This window comes from Loxodonta africana, chromosome 9 (genome assembly GCF_030014295.1).
Source record: "Loxodonta africana isolate mLoxAfr1 chromosome 9, mLoxAfr1.hap2, whole genome shotgun sequence".
Lineage (NCBI taxonomy): Eukaryota > Metazoa > Chordata > Mammalia > Proboscidea > Elephantidae > Loxodonta > Loxodonta africana.
Genome location: NC_087350.1, coordinates 66,589,369 through 66,616,937, shown reverse-complemented (window position 1 = coordinate 66,616,937; position 27,569 = coordinate 66,589,369). Strand labels below are relative to the sequence as shown.

Here is a 27,569-nt window from a genome sequence, read left to right as displayed (position 1 = left end):
TAAATCTTTTTCTCATGCTATTGATTATGTCTCTGGAAGGATCTGTACTAGCTATAGAATTTATTGCTTATTCTTTGCACTCTTTGATGAGTGCTAGGAGGTAGTATGTGAAGAGAAAATGTCTACACTGAAAACTGTCCATTCAAATAATGGATGGTAATAGTGAATATCTACACATAGGCTCTCACCAAGTTGTACAATTCCAACACCAAATAATCAAAAAATGAAGCAATACAGCTATCTTTTTCATTTGGCCAATCACATGTGTAGAAGGATAACAGCAAATTTCATGTTGGTAAAGGAAATTCTACATCTCAAGGTTTTATATGAAAGGAGTAAGCAGTCTGAATTGTGAGGGAGGGCTACGCACTTGCAGGGTGTGTGTATTTATGTGGTTTTATATATCTGTATGCCTGGGTTTGTGTTCATGTACAGTTGTGTAGGCAAAGCCCCTGGGTGGCACAAAAGGTTGGTGGTCCAATTCTACCCAGGGGCACCATATGAAAAAGTCCTGTCAATCTACTTCTGTAACATTACAGCCATTGTAAACCCTATGAAGTACAGTTCTACTCTGAAACTCATGGGGTCACTACGGGTCGTAATTGACTCCCTGCAAATGAGTTTGGTTTTTGGTTTTACAGTTGTGTAGGTATTCAGTTTCAAATGCAAACAATTCGAAATACTAATTTTTCCAGAGAAAGTATTTAATAACCTCAAAATTTCCCTGTGATTTTCAATTTCACATAAATGCCGGATCACAATCAGTGGAAACATTACCATTCTATATACACAAGGGAATGGGATGAGCTATCTCATTTCCTTGATGAAATATGTTTCATATCAAAATCCAAACTACGTAGCTTACCGTTTACAAATTCTAAGATGAAACATGCCTGCCTGATCTCTATGCAAAAATTCATATTCAAACCCCCACTAATGTCATTTGTAAACCTTGATCATCTTCTATTCATTTTCTTTAAATATCATATTTTAATTATGCCTACGGATCTCATCAGAGGCTTGGAAAAGTTACAACAAAGACATGTAGGTTACCAGGTTAGACAGGGACTAAGTCCAGCCGACCCTCTCCTGAACCTTCTCATAACCCGATAAAAATGAGGAAAGAAAAATAAAGTCAATGGGAAGTTCAGTTAACACAAACTTTTGAGAAATCTTGGCTTGTTAGGTTACAAACGGATCCAGACTGAAGAAAGACACTGGGAACTTTGTTGGCAATTCTACTTTCCAAGACAGAATGTAGTACTTGGAAGGGGAAAGCTGAAGACAGAAATAGGTCTCAAAGAGAGCAGTATGTATTGGACTCATTACCCAATTCACTGTTTCAGATCAACAGTATGCAGAAGCCCCAGGCAAGCCTGGCCAAATCAAACAGTGGAGTTGGCATATGGCAAGATTTTTCTCTGAGGCAGCAGGGTTCTTCTCTGACAGAATGGGCAGTGACATCAGGAATAAGGACAGCCACGACACGACATGATATGAGAGCCAGGACAGCTCTCATGAGTACTTGGAATGAAGGCCAGGCCCAACAGAGAAAGGGGTTTGCAAAACTGAACCCAGGTATAACTGCTTCAATAAACAGAAAGGAACCTTAACGAGTTATTTAATCTCTTAAAACCAAAAGGCTTGATAACTTCATAGCAGAGGGAAAAAACACAAGTGACAAGAAAAATAGATTCAATAGATTAAGAAACCTATAGATGCTCTCACCATGAACAAAAGGCAAATGAAATACTGAGGAAAAAAAAGGTTGCCTACTTGGAAGCTGAGGGTTACAATCACGAAGACGTAAAGAGTGTTCACAAATCAATAAGAAAAAAATTACTCCAAATGAAAATGAATAATAATTCCAAAATATTTTAATGGATACCCAAAAAAGAAGACCCATGTATGGTCCAATAAAATATGGGAAAAAAACTCAGCCTTACTAGAAATGAAATGCAATTTAAAATGGGACTCCGTTTTCCAAATATCAAATTGGGAAGAAATGTTCAAATAATAATAGCCAGTGTCAGCCAAGCTGCATGGACCCAGGCACTGCACGTGGGAGTGCAATTTGGTTCCAATTTTCTGCAGAGCAACTTGGCACATGTTTCAAAGACCTTAAAAAATATGTATACTTTTTGATCCAACAATGCCACTTCTAAGAATTTGTATGAAGGAGCTTATTAATGATAAAGGCAAAGATTTAGCCACACAGTGTTGTTTAGAACAGCTTAAGTATGTAATAATAGGTGACTGCATGACGAAATAAATGCCCGTTCTACAGAGGAATACTGGGTGGCCATGACAAAATAATAAAGTAGATATATATTTCTTATCATGGAAGGAAGACCGCAAAATGTGGTAGAATAAAAAGTGAGGCAACCAAAGAGAATGTATAATGTAATCCTTTTTTTGATAAACACTACACATACTTTAAGAACATGTACAAAAGCACACCTATTACCTAGACGACTGAAAAAAAGTCAAAAGGGTATGTACCAAAATGTTACAGTGCAGTTACAGAAAAAATTTCTTATTATTTTCTATAATAAATTTTATTACTGGTAAAATAAAATGTATTTTGAAAAAAAGGGTTTTAAAGATACTTCAGTAAGAATCCAGTCACAAAAGTCATATTAAAAAAAAATCAATAGTATTTCTATACATCAAAATAATCGTTTAGCATTTAACTTAAAAAGATGTCACTGATGACAATAATACTGAACAGAATATATTTAGGTCTAAATTTGAAAACTATATGGAGGACTTATAGAAATCTGCAACTTTACTGAGGATCTAAAAAGAGCTTGTATAAAGGGACATATACTTTTGAACTGCAAGACCTATTACTATAAAAATGTATATTAATCTTAAAATAATTCAATATTTTCTACATTGAAATAAAAATCTTGTCTGTTTCATTTGGAATCTGTGTAAAGAAAATTCATATTAAATAATAAATGTATAAGAATTGATTTAAAAGGAACAGGTAAGAGAAAAGAGAATTTACCCTACCAGATATTTGAATATATTATAAAGTTATAGCAGTTAAATTATTTTGGCAAAGCTTAAAGTAATAGATAATAGAATGGAAAAGAAAGCCAGGAGGGGAGTAAATATCCAGGACAAAAGCAGCATACAATTAAATAGGAAAAGGATGAATGACTATTCCGCAAATAGTATTGGGACATCTGGTTAACTATCTGTTAAAGAATAAAGTTAGACATATTCATCATACCATACACCAAAACAAGTTCCAAGCCAAACCCGTTGCCACTGATTCAATTCCGACCTTTAGTGACCCTACAGAACAGAGCAGAAACCACAGGATTTCCAAGGAGCGGCTGGTGGATTTGAACTGCCGACTTTTTTGGTTAGCAGCCATAGCTCTTACCCTAAAATAAGTTCCAGATGGATTAAATTGTTAAATAGAAAACTATTTCTTTGATTTGGAGAATGAGAAGGCCATTCTAAAGATATAAGCAAATACAAATTCTAGAAGCCCTGGTGGCATAGTGGTTAAGAACTATGGCCGCTGACCAAAAGGTCGGCAGTTCAAATCTACCAGGCACTCCTTGGAAACTCTATGGGGCAGTTCTACTGTGTCCTATAGCATTGCTGTGAGTCAGAATCGACTCAATGGCAGTCTTATATATATATATTTTTTTAAGGAGAAAGTTTGAAAGATTTGAGTGGATAAAAATTAAACTCAGCCATCTATTAAACTTCAATAAACAGAAATAAAAGACAGTGAACTGGAAAAATGTTTGCAGCATATGCAAAAAACAGTTACCATACTTACTATGTAAAGAGTTTTTGCAAATCATTAAGAAAAAAAATGCACCCTAATGCAAAATAGCAACAAATCATCAAAGGAAAACATAAATGCTCAGATGTACTGGAAAATATTTACTCTCAAAAAATTAAAAAAAAATGGAAACTGCTAAAAAATATATTTGTATCCATCTGTCACAGTCACTGGGTGGTGCAAACAGTTAACGTGCTCGGCTGCTAACTGAAAAGTTGGAGGTCTGAGTGTATCCAGAAGTGCCTCAGAAGAAAGGTGTGAAGATCTACTTCGGAAAAACCTGCCACTGGCAGCTCCCCGAAGCGCAGCTCTACTCTGACACACACGGGGTCACATGAGCCGGGGGCGACTGGGCAGCAGCTGGTGGTCATCTGCCAAATTGGCAAAGATAATTAAAAATAACAGACTATAGTATCAGTGAGCATAGGGCAAGCTTACTGCTCTGATACTCTGCTAGTGGGAATGTAAGTTTATGCAGCCCTCTCCAGGGTCACTATGAGCCCAAATCGCCTCCAGGGCAGCCGTTTTTTGGTTTCGTTTTTGTTTTTAAGACAGAATTGGGCAATACGTACCAAGAAGTTTACAAATGTTTATATCCTTTAATCCAGAACCTTTAATAGAAAGCCTTTCTAAGAAAAGTAATCACATACTTAGTAAAGTGTTCACTAACTTAGTGAAGAACCTAAGGGCCTGTAATAGATGGAACTGTGTCTCCCAAAATTATGTGTCAGCTTGGTTAGGCCACGTGTGGTTGCCCTCCATTTTGTGATTTTCCTATTTGTTATACATCATAATCTCTGGCTGTGGTTCAGGAGGATTAGGATGGCATGTAGCACCCTTGCTCGGGTCACATCCCTGATCCAGTGTAGGGAGAACTTCCCTGGGGTGTGGCCTGCATCACCATTTGTCTCTCAAAAGATAAAAGGAGAGGGGAGCAAGTAGAGAGTGGGGGACCTCATACCACCAAGAAAGCAGTGCTAGGAGCAGAGCGCGTCCTTTGGATCTGGGGTCCCCGCACAGAGAAGCTCCTAGTCTGCGGGAAGGTTGATGAGAAGGCCCACAGAGAGAGAAAGCCTCCGCCTGGAGCTGATACCCTGAATTTAGACTTCTAGCCTACTTTATTGTGAGAAAATAAACTTCTTTTTGTTAAAGCCATCCACTTGTGGTATTTCTGTTATAGCAGCACTAGATGACTAAGACAGAGCCCAACAGTAGGTGACTGGCCAAATTATGGTACTTGCAGGCAATGGAATACTATGCAGCTAATGTAGAACATTTCAATCACCGTACAATAAATAAAAATGTAGACTACAAAACAGCAAGACACCAGTCTGCACATGCCGGACAGACGTTCAACAACAACTAAGCAGTGGCTTTTTAAGGGTGATGCAATTGTAGAGTTGTTTTTTTTTTTTTTACCCCCTCCTGATTTCTGTTTCATTCATTCCACATTTATTGACTTCCTATTGTGTCAGACAGTTCTACGTATTTCAAATTTTCTTGTACTGAATAGGTATTATTTTGTAATCAGAACGAGTTAAATTTTCAAAAAAGTCCATCATGTACAGCTGACTTCCCGATGTAAAAACGCTTATTAAGAACTCAGAGTAAAAACAGGAAGGGCATGTTCCTTCTACTGAAAGCAAAAAATAATGTAAAAACGAATTAGGGAAATATTCAAGTCGCTCTGTGTCCTACCTTAGAAAATCACCTGTTCCAGCTTGGACATGCGACACGGTTTGTTCCTACAAGTATATATGTGGACAGTGTCGTAAGGACCCCTTCCTAATGGGTTCTTCAAAGCAGACCACTTACGGAGTCTGACATTTAAGCATTTAAAATCCATTAGGACCCCCACAATAGGCGGGTAGGTATGACTCTTTGTGGATAGGAACACTTGGCTTGGGGAGGTTATGCGTTACCCGAGTTGAACCCCGAGCTAGAGAGGGCCAGGCAGTGGTGGGTGGAAAGAGCTTAGGGGGTACGAAGGCCGGGGCCTGGGAGGAATGGACTCCTTACCGAGGCTTGCTGGAAAGCGCCTTTGGTGTAGGTGCCGCCGCCGCGGTAGGTGATGGCGGGGATCTCGCGGCTGAGAAGCGCGCACTTGTGCTGGTGCGCGCGGCGGGAGGAGATATAATCGACGCGCGGCACTACGTTGTTCTTGGACGAGAAGGTCACGATGGCCACGCGTGTGGCAGTGGGCACCACTGGGAAGTCGGACAGCAGCTTGCGAACGAACTTGAGCTCGCTGAGGAAGTTGGCTTGGCCCACGCTGGACGACTCGTCCACCAGGAAGACCAGCTCCAGGCGCTCGCTGAGCTCCCGCAGCCGCCGCACGCGCCGCCGGAACGCCTGGCCCAGCCGCTCCACTTTGCTCTCCGCCGCGTCCTCGTCCGGCGCGGGCGGCGTGGGCAGCCGCCCGGGACCCCCGGGCGCGGCCTCGGGGAAAAGGCGGAAGCTGAAATTGCGCGACGGAGACATCTGCTGAAAGGTCGTCCAGCCTGAAACGAGCGCCAGACCCCAGCAACAAAAGGCCAGGCGTGGCCACATTGCGCCGGAGACCGTGCGGCCGCCCGGAGCGCAGTTGGCGGCCCGGGAGTGGAGAGATGCGCGGCGGCCCGGCTCGCAGAGGGGTGTGCGCGGGGGCAGCGGCAGCGAGCCTCAGAGCCCTTTCATCTGACACTGGGGACACAATCCAGACTCCTCCAGCAGCTCGGGGAGAAAACGGCGTGCTCTCTACCCCTCTCACTCTTGTCTTTTTTTCTTCTCTCTCTACGCCGCCTCCTCCTCTCTCTCCCCGAAGCCTATAAAATGTTTGAAGGAAAGGGGGCAGTCAAGAAAAATCCCCAGCTTCCCTCCTTCGATCCCTTTCTCCCTCCTCTCTCTGTCTCTCCCTCTTCCCTCTCCTCCTTTCTCTATCTCTGCCTCTATCTCTCTCCTCCCCCTCTCATTCTCCGCTCGGGATCAAGCCAAATACTCGGAGATTCCATGACACAAGAGCCCCGCGTCTGTCAGGCTGTCAACATTCCCGCAGCAAGCGCACCAGCGCTGAAGCCCTGATTGATCCCATATGTCTGGCAGGAGTTGCAGAGGAATTCACTGGAGATGGATTCAGATACCAAGAGTGCCACAGTAATTAGAAACACTTTGTAGAGGAAAACACGTAGGCGGACTGGTCGGGGAGTGGAAAGCATCCTTTTAAAACTGCATGCTCACCTTTTGTAGCTCTTTCTCCCCCTTCGGCCCCAAAGCCCTCAGCAAATAGGTGTTTAATTGACTTGACCAGTGGGGATTTCTCATCAGTGTGCGCGAGTGTGTGGGCGTGTGAGGACTCTTGATGGCCCCCTCAGACCACATCATACAGGGCTTACATCTGCCTAAACATAGGGGTTACTTGTCTTAGTGGCTTCATTCATACATTTACTTATTCATCCATTTATTAATTCTTGCATTCATTCAACAATTTTTTTGAGCGACCATTATATGACAGTTACATTTTATATTTATTATGTTATTATTTTTTTTTTTATGCCAGGCACCAGGAATACAAGGAGAAAGAAAAATTGACATGGACCTTGTCCTCAAGGAACTTGTGTGCCATCGAGTTGATTCTGACTCCTAGCAACCTTATAGGGCGGAATAGACCGGCCCATAGGGTTTCCAAGGCTATAGTCTACAGAAGCCAACTGGCGCATCTTTCTCTCGAGGAGAGGAAAGCCAAGGACCTTTCGGTTAGCAGCCAAACACTTAACTACTATGCCACCAGGCCTCCTATGAGTCTACAGAGTAACAGATAACCCCCGTGCCATCGAGTCGAATCCGACTCATAGCGACCCTATAGAACAGAGTAGAACTGCCCCGTAGAGTTTCCAAGGAGTGCCTGGTGGATTCGAACTGCCGAGGTGACCATTAACCAAATAGTTACACAAATAAATATACAATTGCAGCTGCCCAAGCTATGGGTTGGGTTATGGTAGAGAAACTTGATCTTGGACAGGTCAGGGAAGGCTTCTCTGAGTACCTGAATGATGAAATCTGAAGAACCAGTAGGGCTCTCCTTTCCTTGGTCCTCTTTCATATGCTCCTTGTCTGTTTCAACAGGTAAGATCCACACCCATCTCTTTCCTCCTTGACTTTGAATGAATCCTAGCGTCTAGCTAGTTTAAAAGACAGGTTACTATCCTGGAGTGGTTTTGCCAAAGCAAGACCCTGGAGGGGATGGTGTAAGTGCAAAGAAAGAACACACTTTGCATGAGAGGTAGGGTCCTGTGGCTAAAAAATTCCAGCTAGGAGTCAGGAGTCCTAGGACATGCCTCTGCAGTTTTATAAACCACCTGAACCAAGTCACCTCCAATCCTTGGCTTCAGTTTTTTCATCTATTTCATGATGGAATTGAATGGTCTCAAAGTTTCTTCTGTCTCTAGATCTGATGAATTAACTCTGTTTTTTATAGGGTCGCTATGAGTTGGAATCGACTCGACGGCAGTGGGTTTGGTTTTTTTTTTTTTTTTTCATATTTAGTAGAATGCCTTCAACGAGAGGCAGCAGGACAGCGTATTGGTTAAAATGTTAGGTCTCTGGAGTCAATTTGCCTGGAATTAGATCTAGCTCTACCATCAACTAGCTGTGTGACCTTGACATCAATTTGCTCATTTGTAAAATAGATTAATAATAACATATTAAGGGTTATTACAATGATTAAATCATAAAAAAGTAAAGATCTTAGGCCAGTGCTTAGAACATAGCGTGGTACTCCATAAATGTTTGTTTCTATTATTGATGCCATTAGTTAGGAGTGCTCTCTAAGCCCTTATTTTCCTGTAAATATTTATTGAGCATCTACTGTGTTCCAGGAAGTATGTTAGGTACTGAGGATTTGAAGATGAGTGAGACTCAGTTCCAGTCCTCCAGAAACTCAAAGGATATCAGAAGGGAAGATAGCTTTGTGAACAGTAACAAAGCAGTAGGATGATTAGAAGAATGGAGAAGCAAGGCAAGGAGGGGAAAGTCTAAATGGTCCTGGGGAAAGAGCAAGACCTCATTTGAGCTGAGACTTAAGAAAAGAGCAGGATTTCCAAATTTCATTGACTCTGTGTTATTTAAAATACAGTAAGAGTGAACATTTCAGGGTCTTTACGTACAGGCACCATGGCACCTACTATGTGCATGACCCCATGTGTTCCCCACAACACCACAGGGAGGTAGGCAGTTGCTCTAGGAATCTTCGGTTGCAAGTGATAGGCACCCAACCTCTCATTTACCAAAAAGGGATTTCTTTTCTCACACAACTGGGGAACGGGCTGGAGTGGAGCTGATCTCAAAAAGGCTTGGAAAAGGAAATCAAAAACTACCTAGGGCCTTCAGTGTTTTTCTCACCTGTACTTCTCTTTGTATGCTGGATTTAGTCTCTGATTTCAGATTTATGGCCTGAGAAGGAAAGACTTCCTCACAAACTCAAGTAAAAAAAAAAAAAATTGTCATCATCAACTACCACCACCACCATAGCAAAGTACTCTACTGGAGCAGATATGGGTCATATGTCCCTCACTTAACCTATCTGTGGTTGGGTGAATGGGCCATTATAAATGGCCTAAATTAAGTCATATGCTCACTGTGGCAAAGTCTCCTAGGTGTTTAACTCCCATATCTGCTCTCCTCTTCTTAAACAGTAAAAGAGCCCCTGAGTTTTGGCTGGGCAGAAAGGTGCCCGGAATAAAGACTACATTTCATAGCCACCCCTGCAGCTAGGTGTGGCCATGTAACTAGGTTCTAGAAAACGATATACATAAGTGCGATTTTGTGTAGCAGCTTCCAGAAAACTTAGTTAAAAAACCAGCTGCTATCTTTTATTTGTTGTGTCTCCATTTCAATCCTTATAAACCATCTTTCTACTTGGAACATGAATATGGTGGCAGAACTCTAGCAGCCATCTTGGATCATAAGAAAAATGGTTATATTCTAGAGATGCATGAGAAATGAGCTAGAAGGAGTCTGGGTCCCTGTAGACTTTATGGAGCAGAGCCACAATAATCGTAAGATTGCCTATCTATCTTTTTTATTGTGAAATTTTCTGTCACATTTAGCTCAACTTAATCCTGACTAATATAACCAAACTTGTATCTATGGAGGCTACTCTCTAAATGCATGCTTCCTGAATGCCATGGCATGGAAAGGGGACATGATGAATTATACGCTGATTCTTAAAGCTTCCCCCCAAAGGTGACATGCAGCCATTGTGCTCCATTTCATTGGCTGAAGCAAGTCACACAGCCATATTGAATCCCAAGGGGAATAGGGAACTACAATCCTACCATGTACTCACAAAACATAAAGCTAGATGTTAGATGTATTTGGTGAGTGGCACAAATAATTATTATATGGAGTCACATGGCAATGAGAAGACAGTTGATTTCAAAAAGCAAAGCAGATGAAAACTCTAGGAAGCTCAGCCTGTCCTAAATTTAGAAGATTCCTATAGGGAAGCATCGTAAATTAGTTTCTGCATGGACTTTCTTTTCTTTTTTAATTTTATTGTGTTTTAGGTGAAAGTTGACAGCACGAATTAGTTTCTCATTAAAAAATTTATCCACAAATTGATTTGTGACATTGGTTGCAATTTCAGCACTGTGTTAACACTCTCCCCCTGTCCCTTTACACCCTGGGTTCTCCATGTGCATTCCTCCGGTTTTCCTGTCCCTTTCTGTCTTCTTTTTGCTTTTGGGCAGGCATTGCCCATTTGGTCTCATATACTTGATTGAACTAAGGAGAATGTTCCTCACATGTGTAATGGTTTGTTTTACAGTCCTGTCTAATCTTTGGCTGAAAGGTGGCCTTCTAGAGTAGCTTCAATTCTCAGCAGGGTGTCTACAAGCCATAGTCTCAGAGATTCCTCCAGTCTCTGTAAGACCAGTAAGTCTTTTTTGGTGAATTTGAATTTTGTTATACATTTTTCTCCTGCTGTGTCTGGAACCCCCTATTGTGATCCCTGTCAGAGTGGTTGGTGATGGTAGCCAGGCACCATTTACTTCTTCTGGGCTCAGGCTGATGGAGGCTGTGGTTCGTGCCGTCCATTAGTCCTTTGGACTGACGTTTTCCTTGTGTCGTTGGCTTTATTCATTCTCCTTTGCTCTGAACGTGATGGGACCAATAGATGTATTTTAGATGGCAACTTGCAAGCTTTTATGACCCCAGATGCTACTCACCAAAGTAGGATGTAGAACATTTTCTTTATGAACTATGTTATCCCAGTTGACCTAGACATCCCCCAAGACCATGGTCCCCAGCCCTCAGCCTCGTTAACTTAATCCCTTAAGGTGTTTGGATGTGTCTAGGAAGCTTCTACAGCTTTGCCTTGGTCAAGTTGTGCTGCCTTCCCCTAAATTGTATGTTGTTTTTCATTTAACCAAAGTTAACACTTGTTTATTATCTAGTTAGTGGTCTCCCCTCCCAACCCTTTCCTTCCCTCATAACCATGAAAGCTTGTTTTTTTTTCTGTGTGTAAACCTTTTCTTGAGTTTTTATAATAGTGCCCTCATACAATATTTGACCTTTTGTGTCTGACTTATTTCACTCATCATTATGCCTTCCAGATTCATCCATGCTGTGAGATATTTCAGGGATTCATCATTGTTCTTTATCATTGTGTAGTATTCCATTGAGTGTATGTACCATAATTTGTTTATACATCATCTGTTGATGGGCACTTAGGCTGTTTACATCTTTTTGCTATTGTGAACAATGCTGCAGTGAACATGGATGTGCACGTGTCTATCTGTGTGACAGTTCTTGTTTCTCTAGGATATATTCCTAGGAGTGGGATTACTTGATCGAATGGTATTTCAATTTCTAGCTTTTTAAGGAGGCCTCATATAATTTCCATAGTGGCTGTACCATTTTACATTCCCATCAGCAGTACATAAGAGTTCCAAACTCCCTGTAATCTCTCCAGCATTTGTTATTTTTTTGTTTTTTTGATTCGTGCCAGTAATGTTGCGGTGAGATGGTATCTCATTGTAGTTTTGATTTGCATTTCTCTAATGGCTAGTGATCTCGAGCATTTCCTTATGTGTCTGTTAGCTACCTGAGTACCTTTGGTGAAGTATCTGTTCATATCATTTGCCCATTTTTTAATTGGATTATTTTTCTTTTTGTTGTTGAGATGTTGAAATATTCTATATATTTTAGAGATTAGACTCTTGTCAGATATGTCATAGTCCCCAAATTTTTCCCAGTCTGTAGGTTCTTTTTTAAGTCTTTGGTGAAGTCTTTTAGGAGCATAAATGTTTAGGAGCTCCCAATTATCTATTTATCTTCTGGTGTTTGTGCATTGTTAGTTATGGTTTGTTGCTGGTTTTGCCATATATTAGGGCCCCTAGCATTGTCCCTATTTTTTCTTCCATGATCTTTATAGTTTTAGGTTTTATATTTAGGTCTTTGATCTATTTTGAGTTAGTTTTTGTGTATGGTGTGAGGTATGGGTCCTGTTTCTTTTTTTGCCAGTACCATTTGTTAAAAAGACTGTTTTGCCCCTGTTGAATAGACTTTGGGCCTTTGTCAAATATCAGCTGACCGTAGGTGGATGGATTTACATCTGGGTTCTCTATTCTATGCCATTGGTCTATGTGTTTATTGCTGTACCAGTACCAGGCTGTTTGGACTACCATAGCTGTATAGTAGGTTCTGAGATCATGTAGTGTGAGGCCCCCTACGTTGTTCTTTTTCTTCAGTAATGCTTTTCTTATCTGAGGATTCTTTCCTTTCCAAATAAAGTTGGTGATTAGTTTTTCCATCTCCTTAAAGAATGCTGTTGGTATTTGGATCAGGATTACATTATATTTGTATATCGCTTTGGGTAGAATTTTCACAATGTTGAGTCTTCCTATCCACAAGCATGGTATATTCTTCCACTTATATAGGCATCTTTTAGTTTCTTGCAGTGGGGTTTTGTAGTTTTCTTTGTATAGGTCTTTTACATTCCTTTTAGATTTATTTGTAAGTATTTTATCTTTTTAGGGGCTAATATAAATGGTATTGTTTTCCTGATTTTCTTTTTGAAGTTCTCATTGTTGGGGTATAGGAATTCAACTGATTTTTGTATGTTGATATTATATCCTACTATTCTGCCGAGTCTATTAGTTCCAGTAGTTTTCTTGTGGACTCTTTTGGGCTCTCTACCTGTAGGATCATATCATCTGTGAATAGGGATAGTTTTACTTCTCCCTTTCCAATTTGGATGCCCTTTATTTCTCTTTCTTGCGTTATTGCTCTAGCTAGGACTTCCAGCATAATGTTAAATAGGAATGATGGTAAAGGGCATCCTTGTTTGTTCTCGTTCTCAGGGAGAATGCTTTCAGCCTCTCTCCATTTAGAGTGATGTTGGCTGTTGGTTTGGTACAGATGCCCTTTATTATGTTGAGGAATTTCCCTTCTATTCCTATTTTATTGAGAGTTTTTTTTTAATCAGGAATGGGTATTGGACTTTATCAAATGCCTTTTCTGCTTCAGTTGAGATGATCCTGTGATTCTTTTGTTCTATTTATGCAGTGGATTATATTGACTGGTTTTCTAATGTTGAACCATTTTTGCATACTTGGTATGAATCCCACTTGGTCCTGGTGTATTATTTATTTTTTTATATAATGCAGAATTCTATTGGCTAGAATTTTGTTGAGAATATTTGCATCTATATTCATGAGAGACATTGGTCTGTAATTTTCTTTTTTGTGATGTCTTTGCCTGGCTTTCTTATCAGGGTTATGCTGGCTTCATAGAATGAATTCGTGAGTATTTCTTCCTTTTATATGCTTTGAAATAGTTTGAGTAGTATGGGATCTTCTTTGAATGTTTGGTAGAATTCTCCATTGAAGCCGCCTGGGCCAGGTTTTGTTGTTGTTGTTGGGGTTTTTTGTTTTTTTTAGCCTTTTTAATCTCTTCTCTTGCTATGGGTCTGTTCAGATTTTCTATATCAGCTTGTGTTAATTTAGGTAGGAAGTATGTTTCTAGAAATTTGTCCATTTCCTGTAAGTTCTCAAATTTGTTGGAGTATAATTTTTCATAGTATTCTGTTATGATCTTTTTTTATTTCAGTTGAGTCTTTTGTAATGTCCCCATTTCATTTCTTATTTGGGTTATTTTCTTCCTCTCCTGTTTTTCCTTTGTCAGTGTGGCCAATGGTTTCTTGATTTTGTTGATCTTTTCAAAGAACCAACTTTTGATCTTGTTGATTCTTTCTATTGTTTCATTTATTTCTGCTCTAATCTTTAGTGGTGGGTGTGGATCCTTTTGCTGTTCTCTGTCTGTTCAAGTGGTAGGGCTAAAGTTTTGATTTCGGGCTGTTCTTTTTTGTAGTGTGCATTTATTTCTATAAATTGACCTCTGAGCCCTGCCTTTCCTGTGTTCCAAACATTTTGGTATGATGCATGTCATGGACTGAATTATGTCCCCCAAAAATGTGTGTATCAATTTGGCTGGGCCATGATTCCCAGTATTGTGATCGTACTCCATTTTGTGATTGTAATTTTATGTTAAAGAGGATTAGGGTGGGATTGTAACACCCTTACTAAGGTCACATCCCTGGTCTAATGTAAAGGAAGTTTCCCTGAGGCAGAGAGAGAATGCGTCCCCTGGAGCTAATGCCCAGGATTTGGACTTTCAGCCTACTTTAATGTGAGGAGATGAATTTCGGGTTAAAAGACATTCACTTGTGGTGTTTCTGTTATAGCAGCACTAAATGACTAAGACAGTGTGTTTTCATTCTCCTTTAATTCTAGGAATTTTCCGACTCCCTCTTTGATTTCTTCTGTTACTCAGTTGTTTTTAAGCAAAGTGTTGTTCAGTTTCCAAGTATTTGATTTTTTTTTTCCCTTGCTCTTCCTGTTATTGATTTCTACTTTTATAGTATTGTGATCAGAGAGAATGCTTTGTATTATTTTGATGTTTCAGATTTTATTGAAAGTTGGTTTGTGGCCTAACTCGGAGACAATTCCGTGTGCTTTGTAAAACAATATATACTTTGCTTCTATTGAGTGTGGTGTTCTATACATGTCTATGAAGTCAAGTTGGTTGATTTTGGCCTTTAGGTCTTCTGTATCTTTGTCAAGTTTTTTTCTAGATGTTCTGTCCTTTACCAAAAGTCGTGTGTTGAAATCTCCTACTATTATTGTGGAAATATCTATTTCTCTTTTCAGTGGTGTTAGAATTTATGTCTTTTGGAGCTCTGTCTTTGGGTGTGTAGGCATTTATTAAGATTGTCTTCCTGGTGGATTGTCTCTTTAATCATTACATAATGTCCTTCCTTGTTTTTTATGGTTGGTTTTTCTTTAAAGTCTATTTTATCTGAGTTTAGTGTTGCCACTCTGGCCCTTTTTTGGTTGCTATTTGCTTTACATATATTTTTTCAGCCTTTTGATTTTTAAAATATTCATGTCTTTATGTCTAAGGTGTGTCTCTTGTAGACAGCATACTGATGGGTCTTGCTTTTTTTGTCCATTCTGCCACTGTCTCTTTATAGGTTCGTTTAAGCCATTTACATTTGCATGATAATCGATAGGCATGAGTTTATTGCTGCCATATTGTTATACTTTTTTTGTGGTAGTGATATTTTCTTTGTTTCTTTTACTTTCCTGTGCAGAGTTTCTTTGTGGATTTTCTTTTGTTATTATAGATCTTGTGTTTACTAGGACTTTATGTTTTCCTTCTTTTTTATTCTGATGAGTAGTTCGTGAACTTTGTGGTTACCTTGAAATTTACCTTCTTCTTCCTAAGTTTTAACCAGTCTTTTATTACTTGGTATCATCTTAAATTCCTCTCCATTTAAAAGTTTAATACCTACATTGTTTATTCCCCCTTTTATTGTTTTGATTTTGTCATCATTTGTAGATTGACATCTTTATTTCCTTGTTTTAAATCTTTTGGCCTTGTTTTATTATTGAGAGTTCTTCACCTAAGTTGTTATCTAGCTGAAACTGTCCTGTGTCCTAGACTCTGATTGTTCTCTAACTGAGGGGACTCCCTTTGATATTTCTTGTACATTTGGTTTGATTTTTATGAATTCCCTTAATTTCTGTTTATCTAGAAATGCTTTAGTTTCACTACCATATTTGAGACAGAATTTTGAAGGATATGAATCATTCTTGGGTGGCAGTTTTGTTCCTTCAAGTCTTTATATATGTCATTCCATTGCCTTCTTGCCTGCATAGCTTCTGCCAAGTAATCAGAGTTTAGTCTTATTGTTTCCCCTTTGTAAGTGACTTTTTGTTTTTCTCGAGCTGCTCTCAGGATTCTTTGTCCTTGATTTAGCAAGTGTGATTATAATATGTCTTGGGGGACTTTCTTTTGGGGTCTATCCTATATGTGGTTCCTTGAGCTTCTAGAATGGTCAGCTTTTTATCTTTCATGATATTTGGGAAGCTTTTTGCCAGCAAATCTTCAACAATCTTCTCTGCATTTTCCATTTTCTCCCCCTGTACTGGAATTCTGATCATACACAAATTTTTGCTCTTGATTGTGTTCTTAGGTTTTCTTCATTCTTTTCTCAGATTTTTCCTCAAACAAAATAGTGTCCATGGATTTGTCTTCAGTCTTGCTGAATCTGTCTTCCATTGTTTCAAATTTGCTCCAAAATCTTCTATTGAGTTGTCCATTTCTGAAATTCTGTTGTTTATCTTTTGGATTTCTAGTTGCTGCTTTTGTATGATTTTATTCATTTATTTTGACATTGGCTTAGTCATCTAGTGCTGCCACACTACCACAAGTGGATGGCTTTAACAAAGAGAGATTTATTTTCTCACAGTCTAGTAGGTTACAAGCTCAAATTCAGGGCGTCAGCTCCAGGGGAAGGCTTTCTGTCTCTGTTGGCTCTGGAGGAAGGTCCTTGTCCTTAATCTTCCCCTGGTCAAGGAGCTTCTCAGGCACAGGGACCCCATGTCCAGAGGATGCGCTCTGCTCCCGGTGCAGCTTTCTTGGTGGTACGAGGTCCCCAACTCTCTGCTTCTCTTTCATCTCTAGAGATATAAAAGGTGGTGCAGGCCACACCCCAGGGAAATGCTCTTTACTTTGGATCAGGGAGTGACCTGGGTAAGGGTGGTGTTACAATCCCACCCTAAACCTCTCAACATAAAATTACAATCACAAAATGGAGGACAACCACACAATAATGGGAATCATGGCCTAACCAAGTTGATACACATATTTTTGGGGGGACATAATTCAATCCATGACAGATGTTTTGTGCTTTTGTTATTTTCCTGAATTCTTCTATTGCTTTGTCTGTGTTGTCATTGATTTGGTCTGTTTTTTCCTTGGTTTTATCTGTGTTTTCCTTGATCTCTTTCCTAATCTCTTGGAGAGCCCTAAATATTAGTCTTTTGAATTCCATATTAAGTAGTTTCACTGCCTTTTCTTCTAACAGAAGATCATCAGATTCTTTACTTTGGTCACTTGATGTCCTGCTTTTTATATGTTTTGATATTTTCTGCTGCCTACAAGACTTTAAGGTATTTTGGTTCTTTATTTATTGATTGCATGTTTGTTTCGGCCTGCTTTTTTGTTTCGTTTTGATATGTCAGGGTGGGTGGGCCTGGCATACTTTGCTGCTTGCTCGTCTGTGGGCATGATAGCTCTCACCACCTTGTCCAGGCTGTCAGAGCAGCGGCAGGCAGAGCAAGCCTGCTTTGCTGTACACCGGTTTGGTGAGGTGGCTGAAGGTAGACTGGGAGGGGGGTGCTCTCTGCCTCTTGATATTTTTCTAGCAGCATGGGAGCATTCACAGCCCCTCACCAGATAGGCAGGGGTATTGAATGGGGAATGGTATGGACTTGTTTCCCACTGTTCAGTAGCTGGTCAAGTAGCAGAAGGGGAGGTGTGATGCAGGCCTAGTGCAGCAGTGGGACTGAGTGCTGGGAGTACTCCAACCATGGCAGGCTGGCAGGGCTTGCAGGAAGGGGGGTGGCATATGGGGCTAGGTGGAGGGAGGGTGGGGAGAAAATGGAAGAAAGAGAAAAGAAAAAAGAAAGAGAGAAAAAAGAAAAAATGGTGGCATGATGGGGGCTGGCTAGTGGGGGCTGGGCATACTCGGGGGCTGGTGACAGAGGAGGTTGGATGATGTACTGGGCTAGGTGGCAGGGAGAATGAAAAGAAAGAAAAAAAAATGGCGGTTGGGGGGTATAGTAGGGGGTGGGGCAGACCCAGGTCAGTGTGAGCTGGTGCACCGGTGGTTCTGTAGCCACAGCAGCACAGCTGGGTCCTGCAGGAAGGGGAGAAGTGGCATACTAGTTGGGAGGAACAAAGAAAAGAAAGGGAGAAAAAAAATTTTTTTTTAATTGGCTGCATAGTGGAAGCTGGTGAGTAGGGGCAGGATGGACCCAAGGGCCAGTTGGAAGGGGAAGGAGATGATGTACAGGACTGGGTGTTAGGGTAAGAGAAAGAAAAAAGCAAAAAAATAAAATAAAATGGTGGCATAGTGGGAGCTGACTGGTGGGGGCGGGGCAGACCCAGGGCAGCAGTAGGCCAGTTGCTTTCTAGCCTTGGTGGTGTGGCGTGGCCTGGTGGGAAGGGGGAAATGGTGTATGGGGCTAGGTGGGAAGGAGAAAGAAAAGGAAGAACGGGAAAAAAAGAAAAATATATATACGACTTTTAAAAATGATGCGGCAGGAAGCGGGTGGGGTAGGAGTGGGCCCTTGGTGGCATAGATCCTGAGCAATGGCGGGCTGGCTGCTCTCTAGCTGAGGTGGTGCAGCATGTTCCAGAGGGAACTGGTGGAGAGGTGATAACAGGCCACTGGCTCTCTGGCCAAGCTGCGTGCATGGCCCATTAGGAAAGGGTTGAGGTGGTGCATGGAGCTAGGTGGGAGGGAGGAAAGAAAAGGAAGAGAGGGAAGAAAGAAAAAAATGACACAGCAGGGGCTGACCAGTGGGGGTGGGGCAGATCTGGGGTTGAGGTGGGCCAGTGGCTCTCTAGCCGTGTGGTGTGGCATGGCCCATCAGGAAGGGGTGGAAGTGGCATACTGGGCTAGGTGGGAGAGAGAATGAAAAGATGGGGAAAAAATGACACCATGGTAGCTGGCTGGTGGGGCTGGGGTAGACCTGGGGGTGGCGGCAGTTTGGTGGCTCTGTAGCTGAGTGGCACAGTGTGGCCTGTAGGGAGAGGGGTGAAGGTAGCATATGGGGCACAAGTATGACGGGTGGGAAAGCATGTTTCTTTGGTTACTGGATGCTCTGTCACCGTTTGGAGCTCTGCAAAGTTGCCTTCCTCTACTCGTCTGACGTCCTTGCTGGCTGTGTTTCAAAATGGCAATGTTGTGTTGTGTTACTTGGCAGGGACCTCCACTCCGTTTCTCTCCTTCGTCTCTGTTTTCCTTCAGTTTCTTCTTCCATTCAGTGTTTGATCTAGTTCTTTATCCCTTCATTTGATGCTTGGGGTTCCAATATTGATATTTGTATCTGTTTCACTTACTTTTTCAGGTTTCTGCTGCAGAGGGTTGGCATGTTGCATATGTCTACAGCACCACGTTGGCTCTGCCTCCTCTGCAATGACTTTCTGATCTTTAGTTTGGGGCAGTCACGTTTACCTAACTCCTACTACATTTATGTATAATCTTGGTGAATTATATAGTAGTTTGTAATTGAGCAGCTATGGGGATTAGATTAAATTCTTTTCTACATTTTTTGTCTCTGACATTCTTAGAATATTTGTCCTTCTTGGTACAAAAAACACCTAATTATGTTAAAATACAGTAATTAAGATAGTTTAAAAAACAAAATTTGTGATATAGTATTACATGCCTTTTTTTTTCACATGATCACATTAAGTAACACAGCCTATCCACTTTTCTCACAAATGCCTTATTTTCAAAGCAGAGGTGAAAGTAATGATATTTTGAGATAACAGCCGTGGCCCTAGGTGCGTTTAATTCTGGCACATGCCTTGGGGTTGAGAGCATGAGGCCAACCTACTCTGCTGACATTGTGTACTTCCAATGGGCTAAACAGTCAGATCTATGTTTGTGACCCTCATGGTAAGAGATCAGGAAAACACCAGAGAAATGTTCCTTGAACATTATCAGAACTGCTGCTCCAATTCTTGCCACTGCTGGTCAATGCTCTCTAGCTTCTTATAGTTTCTAATTTAAAGCAGCGCTTCTCAATGGGCAGGGGGTAGGGGGGACAATTTTGCCTCTCCTCAGGGGACATTTGGCAGTGTCTGAAGTCATTTTTGCTGGGGAGGGGGTGTTTATGGCAGCTACTAGATGGAGGCTAGGGCTGTTGCTAAATACCCTACAATACACTGGACAATCCCCCACAACAAAGAATTATTTCACCCAAAATGTTAATAGTGCTGAGGTTGAGAAAGCTATGCTACAATAATAGACACAAAACACTGTAAAAACTCACTAAGCCAAAAACTAAGGTGGAGAAGCAACCTACCAAACAACCAGCCAGGTGCTACTGAGTTAATCCCAATTCATGATGACTCCATGTATGTCAAAGTAGAAATGTGCTCCATAGGATTTTCAGTGGCTGAATTTTTGGGAGTAGATAACCAAGCCTTTCTTTCGTGCTTTGGGGTGGACTCAAACCTCCAGCCTTTTGGTTAGCAGCCGAGCACATTAAACACTTGTGCCACCCAGCACTCCGAGAAGCAACCTAAAGCGACTGAAATGACGATATGGAAGAGAATTGAGAAAAACCTACCCTGGTTTCATCTCCTGAAATAAAAACTTCTGGGAAAAAAGGTGTGTTGGTGGGCAGGGAGGGGATGCATGATATTTTTCTCACTACTTGAACCCTGATTCAGAGTCCCACGGTTTGACCAACCAGAAACTGGACCTCAATCCGTGTGTAGCCATTGGTCCCGTGCTAAGTGGACACTCACCTTCACCCCTCCCTTCATTGCAATTAACTTTCTGCGTTAAGTAAGATACTGTGAAAAGACAGGAAAGATGGAAGGGAGACCAAGGGAGGGAACAGAGAACTGCACAGGCAACATCATTCTGTGATATCAAGAATCAAGCCCTAATCAATGTCATGGAATTGTACGTGTCAACATCAACAACAAAATTAAAAGTATACATAATTTATTGATTATATATATATACATAGCTATATACATAAATATAAATATATAAATAAAGCCCAGCAAATGAAGGCAGAGGCAAGAAAAATTTTGGTTTCCATGCATGCTGGGTATGAGGATTAAGTCCTTTGAAAAAGTCAACGTTCCTCTCCCTGCTGGCACCTTTACCCTTAGAAAAAATCACTATGGCCACTGAGGCTTGATGTTTGTTAGCACGGTTAAAAAGATACAATTCTGAGCTAACCACCCCTCAAAGTCAGGGGGGCATGATGCAGTGGGATATTTGTTACCAAAACCAAACCCACTGCCATTGAGTCGATTCTAACTCATAGCAATACCATAGGGTTTCCAAGGCTGCAAATCTCTACAGAGGCAGACTGCCACATCTTTCTCCTGTGGAGCCGCTGGTGATTTCAAACTGCCAGTCGATCGCTTCAACCACTGCACCATCAGGGCTCTGAATGTTTGTTAGCAGGGTTAAAAAGATACAATTAGTCATTTAGACTGGGGGTATAAAATAGCTGTGAGATGGAGTTCTCTCAGTCTCCTCAGCTATGCTGTAGGTGGGGCACACATAGCATAAGTTTATAGTCCACCTAAGTGGACCTACCTGCCCAGGGGGAGATCCGCAGTAAATATGGTCCCATTTAAGCCCCTCTCCCACGGCACAAAATGGGATGTGCAAGGAAAAATCCTCATCTTTGCCCAAATAGCTTTTGAGGAGGGACTGCTCATGGAACTTTTCCAGTTGTATGCTATCTGATTCTTCTAAGTATAAAAGCTACTTTCCACGTGCTAACATGTGTTCAGGCTGTGATCAGAAGGATATGCTGTTCATAGAGCAATCCATATTAGTTACTGGTGCCCTTTTTCTAGTGGCCTCCTGGCTTTCCAGAAATCGTGTACAACCCCTGAGCACTAGGCAGATTTGGAGTGTTGTCTTACACTGAGAATAGGGTTTTGTTTTGTTTTTAAATCCATAACACAGTGTTAGGTACTCACAGTGACAAGCAGTGGGGATAGGAAGAATATGCCCTCTTGTGACTATATTTTATAAGAATATCTCTTTGCTGTGAATTTAACAAAGACTTTCTCCCACATACAAAGGCTTGGAAATACACCATGCTGCACGTTTCTTTAAATAAAATTACCTGAAGATGGAGATCATCGTGGGAAAGCCCTAGCAGTGGACATTGAAAAACAATTAAAAAGTAGTAAATAAAAATAAATATTGTAAATCTGGTTATATTAGATGTAGATACAAATTTTTTTTTAAATCATCTAACAATTATTAAATGCATATCATTCTATGTACTTTTTCTTATTTAATCCTACCAAATACCCTTTGAAAGAAATATAATGATTATCTCATTTATATAGATGAGGAAAGGAAATGATATGAAAACCAAAAAAATCCAAACCCATTGCTGTTGAGTTGATTCAATTCATAGCAACCCCGTGTGTTACAGAGAAGAACTGCTCCATAGGATTTTTTTGGTTGTAATTGTTACCAGAATAAGGTTCTTGCCCCTCACTGGTCAAGAATGAGCAGGTAAGGCATGAAGTTTTCCATATGAGCAAAACTTTATTGAAGAAGCTTGCAAGCAGAGATGAGGAGGGCCTACAGGAACGCTTACCCTCATCTCACAGAACAAAAGACAGGCCTGAGTTTTTAAAAGTTCTTGGGTGGGTTTGAAGAATGGCGTCTTGGGTCTTAAATGCTAGCCAGCAGCCACCTAAGATGCATCAATTAGTCTCAACCCACCTGGATCAAAGGAGAATGAAGAACACCAAGGACATAAGGCAATTATGAGCCCAAGAGACAGAAAGGGCCATATGAACCGGAGACTACATCATCCTGAGACCAGAAGAACTAGATGGTGCCCAGCTAAAACTGATGACTGCCCTGACAGGGAACACAACAGAGAACCCCTGAGGGAGCAGGAGAGCAGTAGGATGCAGACCCCAAATTCTCATAAGACCAGGCTTAATGGTGTGACTGAGACCAGAAGGAACCTGGTGGTCATGGCCCCCAGACCTTCTGTTGCCCCAGGATAGGAACCATTCCCAAAGCCAGCTCTTCAGACATGGATTGGACTGGACAATGGGTTGGAGAGGGATGCTGGCGAGGAGTGAGCTTCTTGGATCAGGTGGACACTTGAGACTATGTTGGCATCTCCTGCCTGGAGGGGAGATGAGAGCGTGGAGGGGGTTAGAAGCTGGCGAAATGGACACAAAAAGACACAGTGGAGGGAGCGAGTGGGCTGTCTCATTAGGGAAGAGTAATTGGGAGTGTGTAGCAAGGTGTATATGGGTTTTTGTGTGATAGACTGACTTGATTTGCAAACTTTCACTTAAAGCACAATAAAAATTATATAAAAAAAGTTCTTGGGTGGGAAAAGATTCATGTTTATTCATAGACACGGGCAGGGATATGTTTACTATGGTGCACGTGCAGCAGCTTTCCAAGATGGCTCCTGTCCTGGAGGCCTCTGGGATTCATAGCAGGACTTATGGGGTGTCGCGCCTGTGAACTCTCTCGCTCCCTGGGTTCAATTCCCTGGCTGGGGCTGTAGCCCCTCACTGCCCCTGGTGGAAGGTCACACAGCAGTCACAGGTGGATGTTCTGCGCATGTCCCCGGGCCTGGTTTTCTCTAGCTGCTTCTAAAAGGCAACTTGAAAGAAGTTTGCATGCAATTTTTAGATACCCTGCCCCATTGTTCTGGAGAATGGCTTTGCTTCTGTGCCCTGGCCCATTTCTTGTTACCTTGTTTGCAGATTTGGGGTCCCCTCTGTTCCTTGTGTTACTAAGTCTCTAGGTGCCACACTTAACCCCCTATTACTTCCCTGATAGTATAGTCTATTTCTCTTTTACTTGCTTCTCCTCTAACCACAGCAGTCTCTTCACTATTTATCAAAGAGGCACCCTCTGATCTCAGGGCCTTTACTCTCTGTCTTACTCCCCCCTGAGAGACTTTAACCCCATAAATCTTTATGGGAATGTGGATGGAGGTCTCTGGTTCTGTAACTTCTTCATGCTGGACGGGGGTGTTGTTCTTGCCTAACCAAATAGAAAACTCTTGCTATCTAAGTTTACTATCAGGACCCCTTCATGGGGAATGAGTTGGTAGTCTTGCGTGACCAGGAGCTTGGCCTGAAATTGTTGTAAATAGGCAGATACGAGCTTTACACCTTGCCTATACACATAAGATCTGTCTTTCTCTATGAATGCCTTTTATTCTTTGCCCATCGGCAACTGGTACAGCCTTTCCCTTTTTTTGTTTCTAAATCCCGTAGTGTTTTTTCTTTACATACTTTGGCCCAACCCATAGAAAAGGGGAAAAGTAAAGTTCCTTACCTTAGGCTTTCCGTCAATCTCAATAACTGTACAATAACGACTGCAGAGTGGGCCTGGATTTTGGGTTAAAACAGAGAAGGCAGCTTTCGTGTCTAGCAAAAATTCAGTCTCCTTACCTCCCATGTCAAAAGTAACCCAAGGCTCTGCTGCAGAAATAGCGATGGTCTTCTGGCCGGGAGCTGAGTGGACCTCCGGGCCTCGTCAATAGGGCCGCTCTTCCACCTCTTCTGAGAGGGACATCAGGAGCTGTGGGCCTGCCTGGACTGGCCTCTTGGGGAAGTCAACTGGGCATTCTGTTTTAGAACACTCAGGACAATCCGCCTTTCTATGGCCTCTCTTTTTGTAATACCCACATTGGTCTGGCTCAATACTCACCAGCCGATGAAGAAATTCTCAGGGAGGTCTTGGTCTTCAGGATCTTGTTGGGTCACCTCAAGGTTGGCCCTGAGGTGTTACTGCCCACAGTCGGGCCTTTTTCTTCATTTTATCCTCTGCTGCCAGGTCCCTGTTGTTAAAGACCTTAAAGTCTTCCTCAACCAGTCGTGAGAGTGGAGTCTGGGGTCCTGTCTCTATCTTTTGCAGTTTCTTTTTAATATCTGTTGTCAGAGTTAGCAAAGTCTTTCTTTCTGGGCTGTCAGGGCCAGTGTTAGTATATTGCCCAAAAGCCTCAGTCAGCCTGGTGAGGAAGACTGCTGGGTTCTCTTCTGCTGTCTGGGTAATTTCTTTTACCCTATTATAATTAACAGTCTTGGCTATACACTTCTAAATCTCACCTAGTACACATGCAACTAAATATTTGGCTGTTTTTACCATCTTTATTGTAATCCCAATTTGGCTCCCAGTCTGAAAATAACATGTGTTGGTTGTGGACAGTTAGCATTATCCTTTGCCTGTTCTCTAGCCTCAGCCAGGATCTTAGGCTTATCTGTACTACAACTGTGAGTTACGATGACTATCACATCTCCCCAGGTCAAATTAAAATTCAAGCTGCATTTCATGAACTCATCCATAAATCTCTCAGGGTCTTCTACACACTCTCTAATCTTTTTTTTTTTTTTTTTTGCACTGTCTTAAGTCTGAGACTGAAAATGGCACATGAACCCAGGTTATGTCTCTATTTCCACAGTAATTGATAAATGTCTTAAAGATTTCTCCAATTTATATATACCTTAGATAGGAATTAAAGTTACCAACCATACCCTGAGTGTTGGACCAATGGGTTTTCTTCTGACTCGTTTTACAAAGGATGACAAATTTAACACTACTTTTTTTTTTTAATACACAAAGTTTGTCCAGAGAAAACAGAAAATATAGAAAAACTTACATGTGACAACTAAGTTTTCATTATTAGCTTTTCTCGTTGGAGGCCTTCAATTAATCCGTCTAAAACACACTAAGCGTTCTCCCTGAGGGCAAGCTGTCCCTCTTTGGTTTACCTATTAACAGTCATGGGTCACTTATTCAGAAGCAGAAGCGGAATCTAAGACAAAATGGAGTCTGAGCCATGTGGTTGATCTCCTCTGAGAACCTGGTTTAAGATACATAATTTTCTGTATAACATGAGGGTAAGTTTGATTACACACATTAGACAGGTATCTCATGCGACATTGTCTAGAAGACTGATTAAAACGATTATTGACTTACCCTAAACATAACTCTCAGTCTAATCTTTGGGGGCAGTTTTTCAAAACAGACTGAATTCTTAAAAAAAAAAAAAAAACACAATGCCCAGAGCAAAATGGTCTTGTTATTTTACCTGGACAATTGTTTACAAAATGACACCCAAAGGCGATGGCCTGTGTGGACTGCCTCAGCCTCTGTGAAAGTTAGAAATCTGGATTCCAGGAGAATTACGTGCAACTCTTTCATGGTTCCCTCTTTTGGATCATGATCTTGTTTTTTTTTTTTTAATAGAACCTTTGATTTAAAAGGTTCAATGCTATTTGTTTTTAATTCAGGCACCATACGGCAAATCAGGAGGTAGAATAGAAACACTAACATTAGCCCGCTTGTCTGAAATCACTGATGAAACCATGACCCTAAGGCCTTTGAACCAAGGAAACAAATTTCATGAGGTGTTTGTTCACGCCTAAGCAGCATCAGTAACTTTTTCCTGTGCCTCAGCAACAACTCCATTTTGTCAAACCTAAGATTGTAATTTTAACTTGTAAAGTCGTAGCTCAAATTTCAGGCACTTTTCTGGTTATGATATTTATAACATTGTTAAATTTGTCAACAAGAACTTCTAATTCGAGAGTTAAAATATTTAAACCCGCTAGTTAGAAAATCCAGGAGAAAAGAGAAAAACGGTTTCTTATCTCTATAAAGTAGGACCTTAAAGCATCAAAAATATTCTCACATAAAACCCACAGTACCCTTTAGTTTAGATATTTTGGTCAAGCATTTTCAGGAAATCAGCAAAGTAAAAACTTACCTGTAGATGACAAAACTTAATATTAAAAAAACTAATTTTTTTTAATATAGCCATGATTAATTGGTAATACATAATCCTTAATGGTGAAAGACCTGACAGAAATCAATTACAAGCACAACATTAAGCCCAAATAAAGTCAATTAAGAAAAACTTTAGATAAAAATATTTCTAGTAATAACCATTAACCATATTTTTCAAGAACTTCAGATGTAACACAGAATCCCGAGACACAGCACCATACAGTCAGGATACACCAAGAACACACCAAGATGATCAAGTCTCTAAATACCCAAACAGTAATAACTTCACAGGTAAATGATGTGAACTCTCTAAGCAAACTAGTGGCTTTAATGATATTAGATTCAAAAAATGAATCAACCAAGTTAGCAATAACCCAAAGAGAAAGAATCAAGCACTTATGACTTTAACAACATAACCCCAGAAACCCAGTGCTGTCGAGTCGGTTCCGACTCATAGCGACCCTATAAGACAGAGTAGAACTGCCCCATAGAGTTTCCAAGGAGCGCCTGGCAGATTCGAACTGCTCACCTTTTGGTTAGCAGCCATAGCACTTAACCACTACGCAACCAGGAAATTACATGTTCCGTGTAATTTATATCATGTTAAATAAACGTTTTTAGCACTTTTTCTTTATAAAAATTTTCGTGGCTTTCAAACTTGGCAGGAGTTTATCATAAGATACCAAGAAACAATACTTTAGTTATGTAACCAAAGGTCTGAAAATAAGACCCTTAGTTTTTTCTTAAAGCCATGAGGCTTGGTTTCTGACTCAGGAATCTTTTTCCAGTGACAGACTGAACCTTTGTCTTTGAAGCAGATTCAATTTAACATCAATAAGTTGCCTACAAGATCTTAGAAATTATTTTAAGCCTGTA

At 41.0% G+C, this 27,569-nt stretch overlaps 1 protein-coding gene across 1 annotated transcript in view; it reads right to left on the bottom strand.

Annotated features, from left to right (window-relative positions):
- The window catches only part of SVEP1 (sushi, von Willebrand factor type A, EGF and pentraxin domain containing 1), a 193,131-nt gene extending 186,322 nt beyond the window's left edge, over nucleotides 1-6,809 (bottom strand). The window contains exon 1 of the mRNA XM_003407810.4: nucleotides 5,831-6,809. Within this exon, the coding sequence (XP_003407858.2) occupies nucleotides 5,831-6,361 (531 nt within the window). The 5' untranslated portion in view covers nucleotides 6,362-6,809. The remainder of the gene's footprint in view (nucleotides 1-5,830) is intronic.
- Between the last annotated feature and the right edge of the window lie 20,760 nt (nucleotides 6,810-27,569).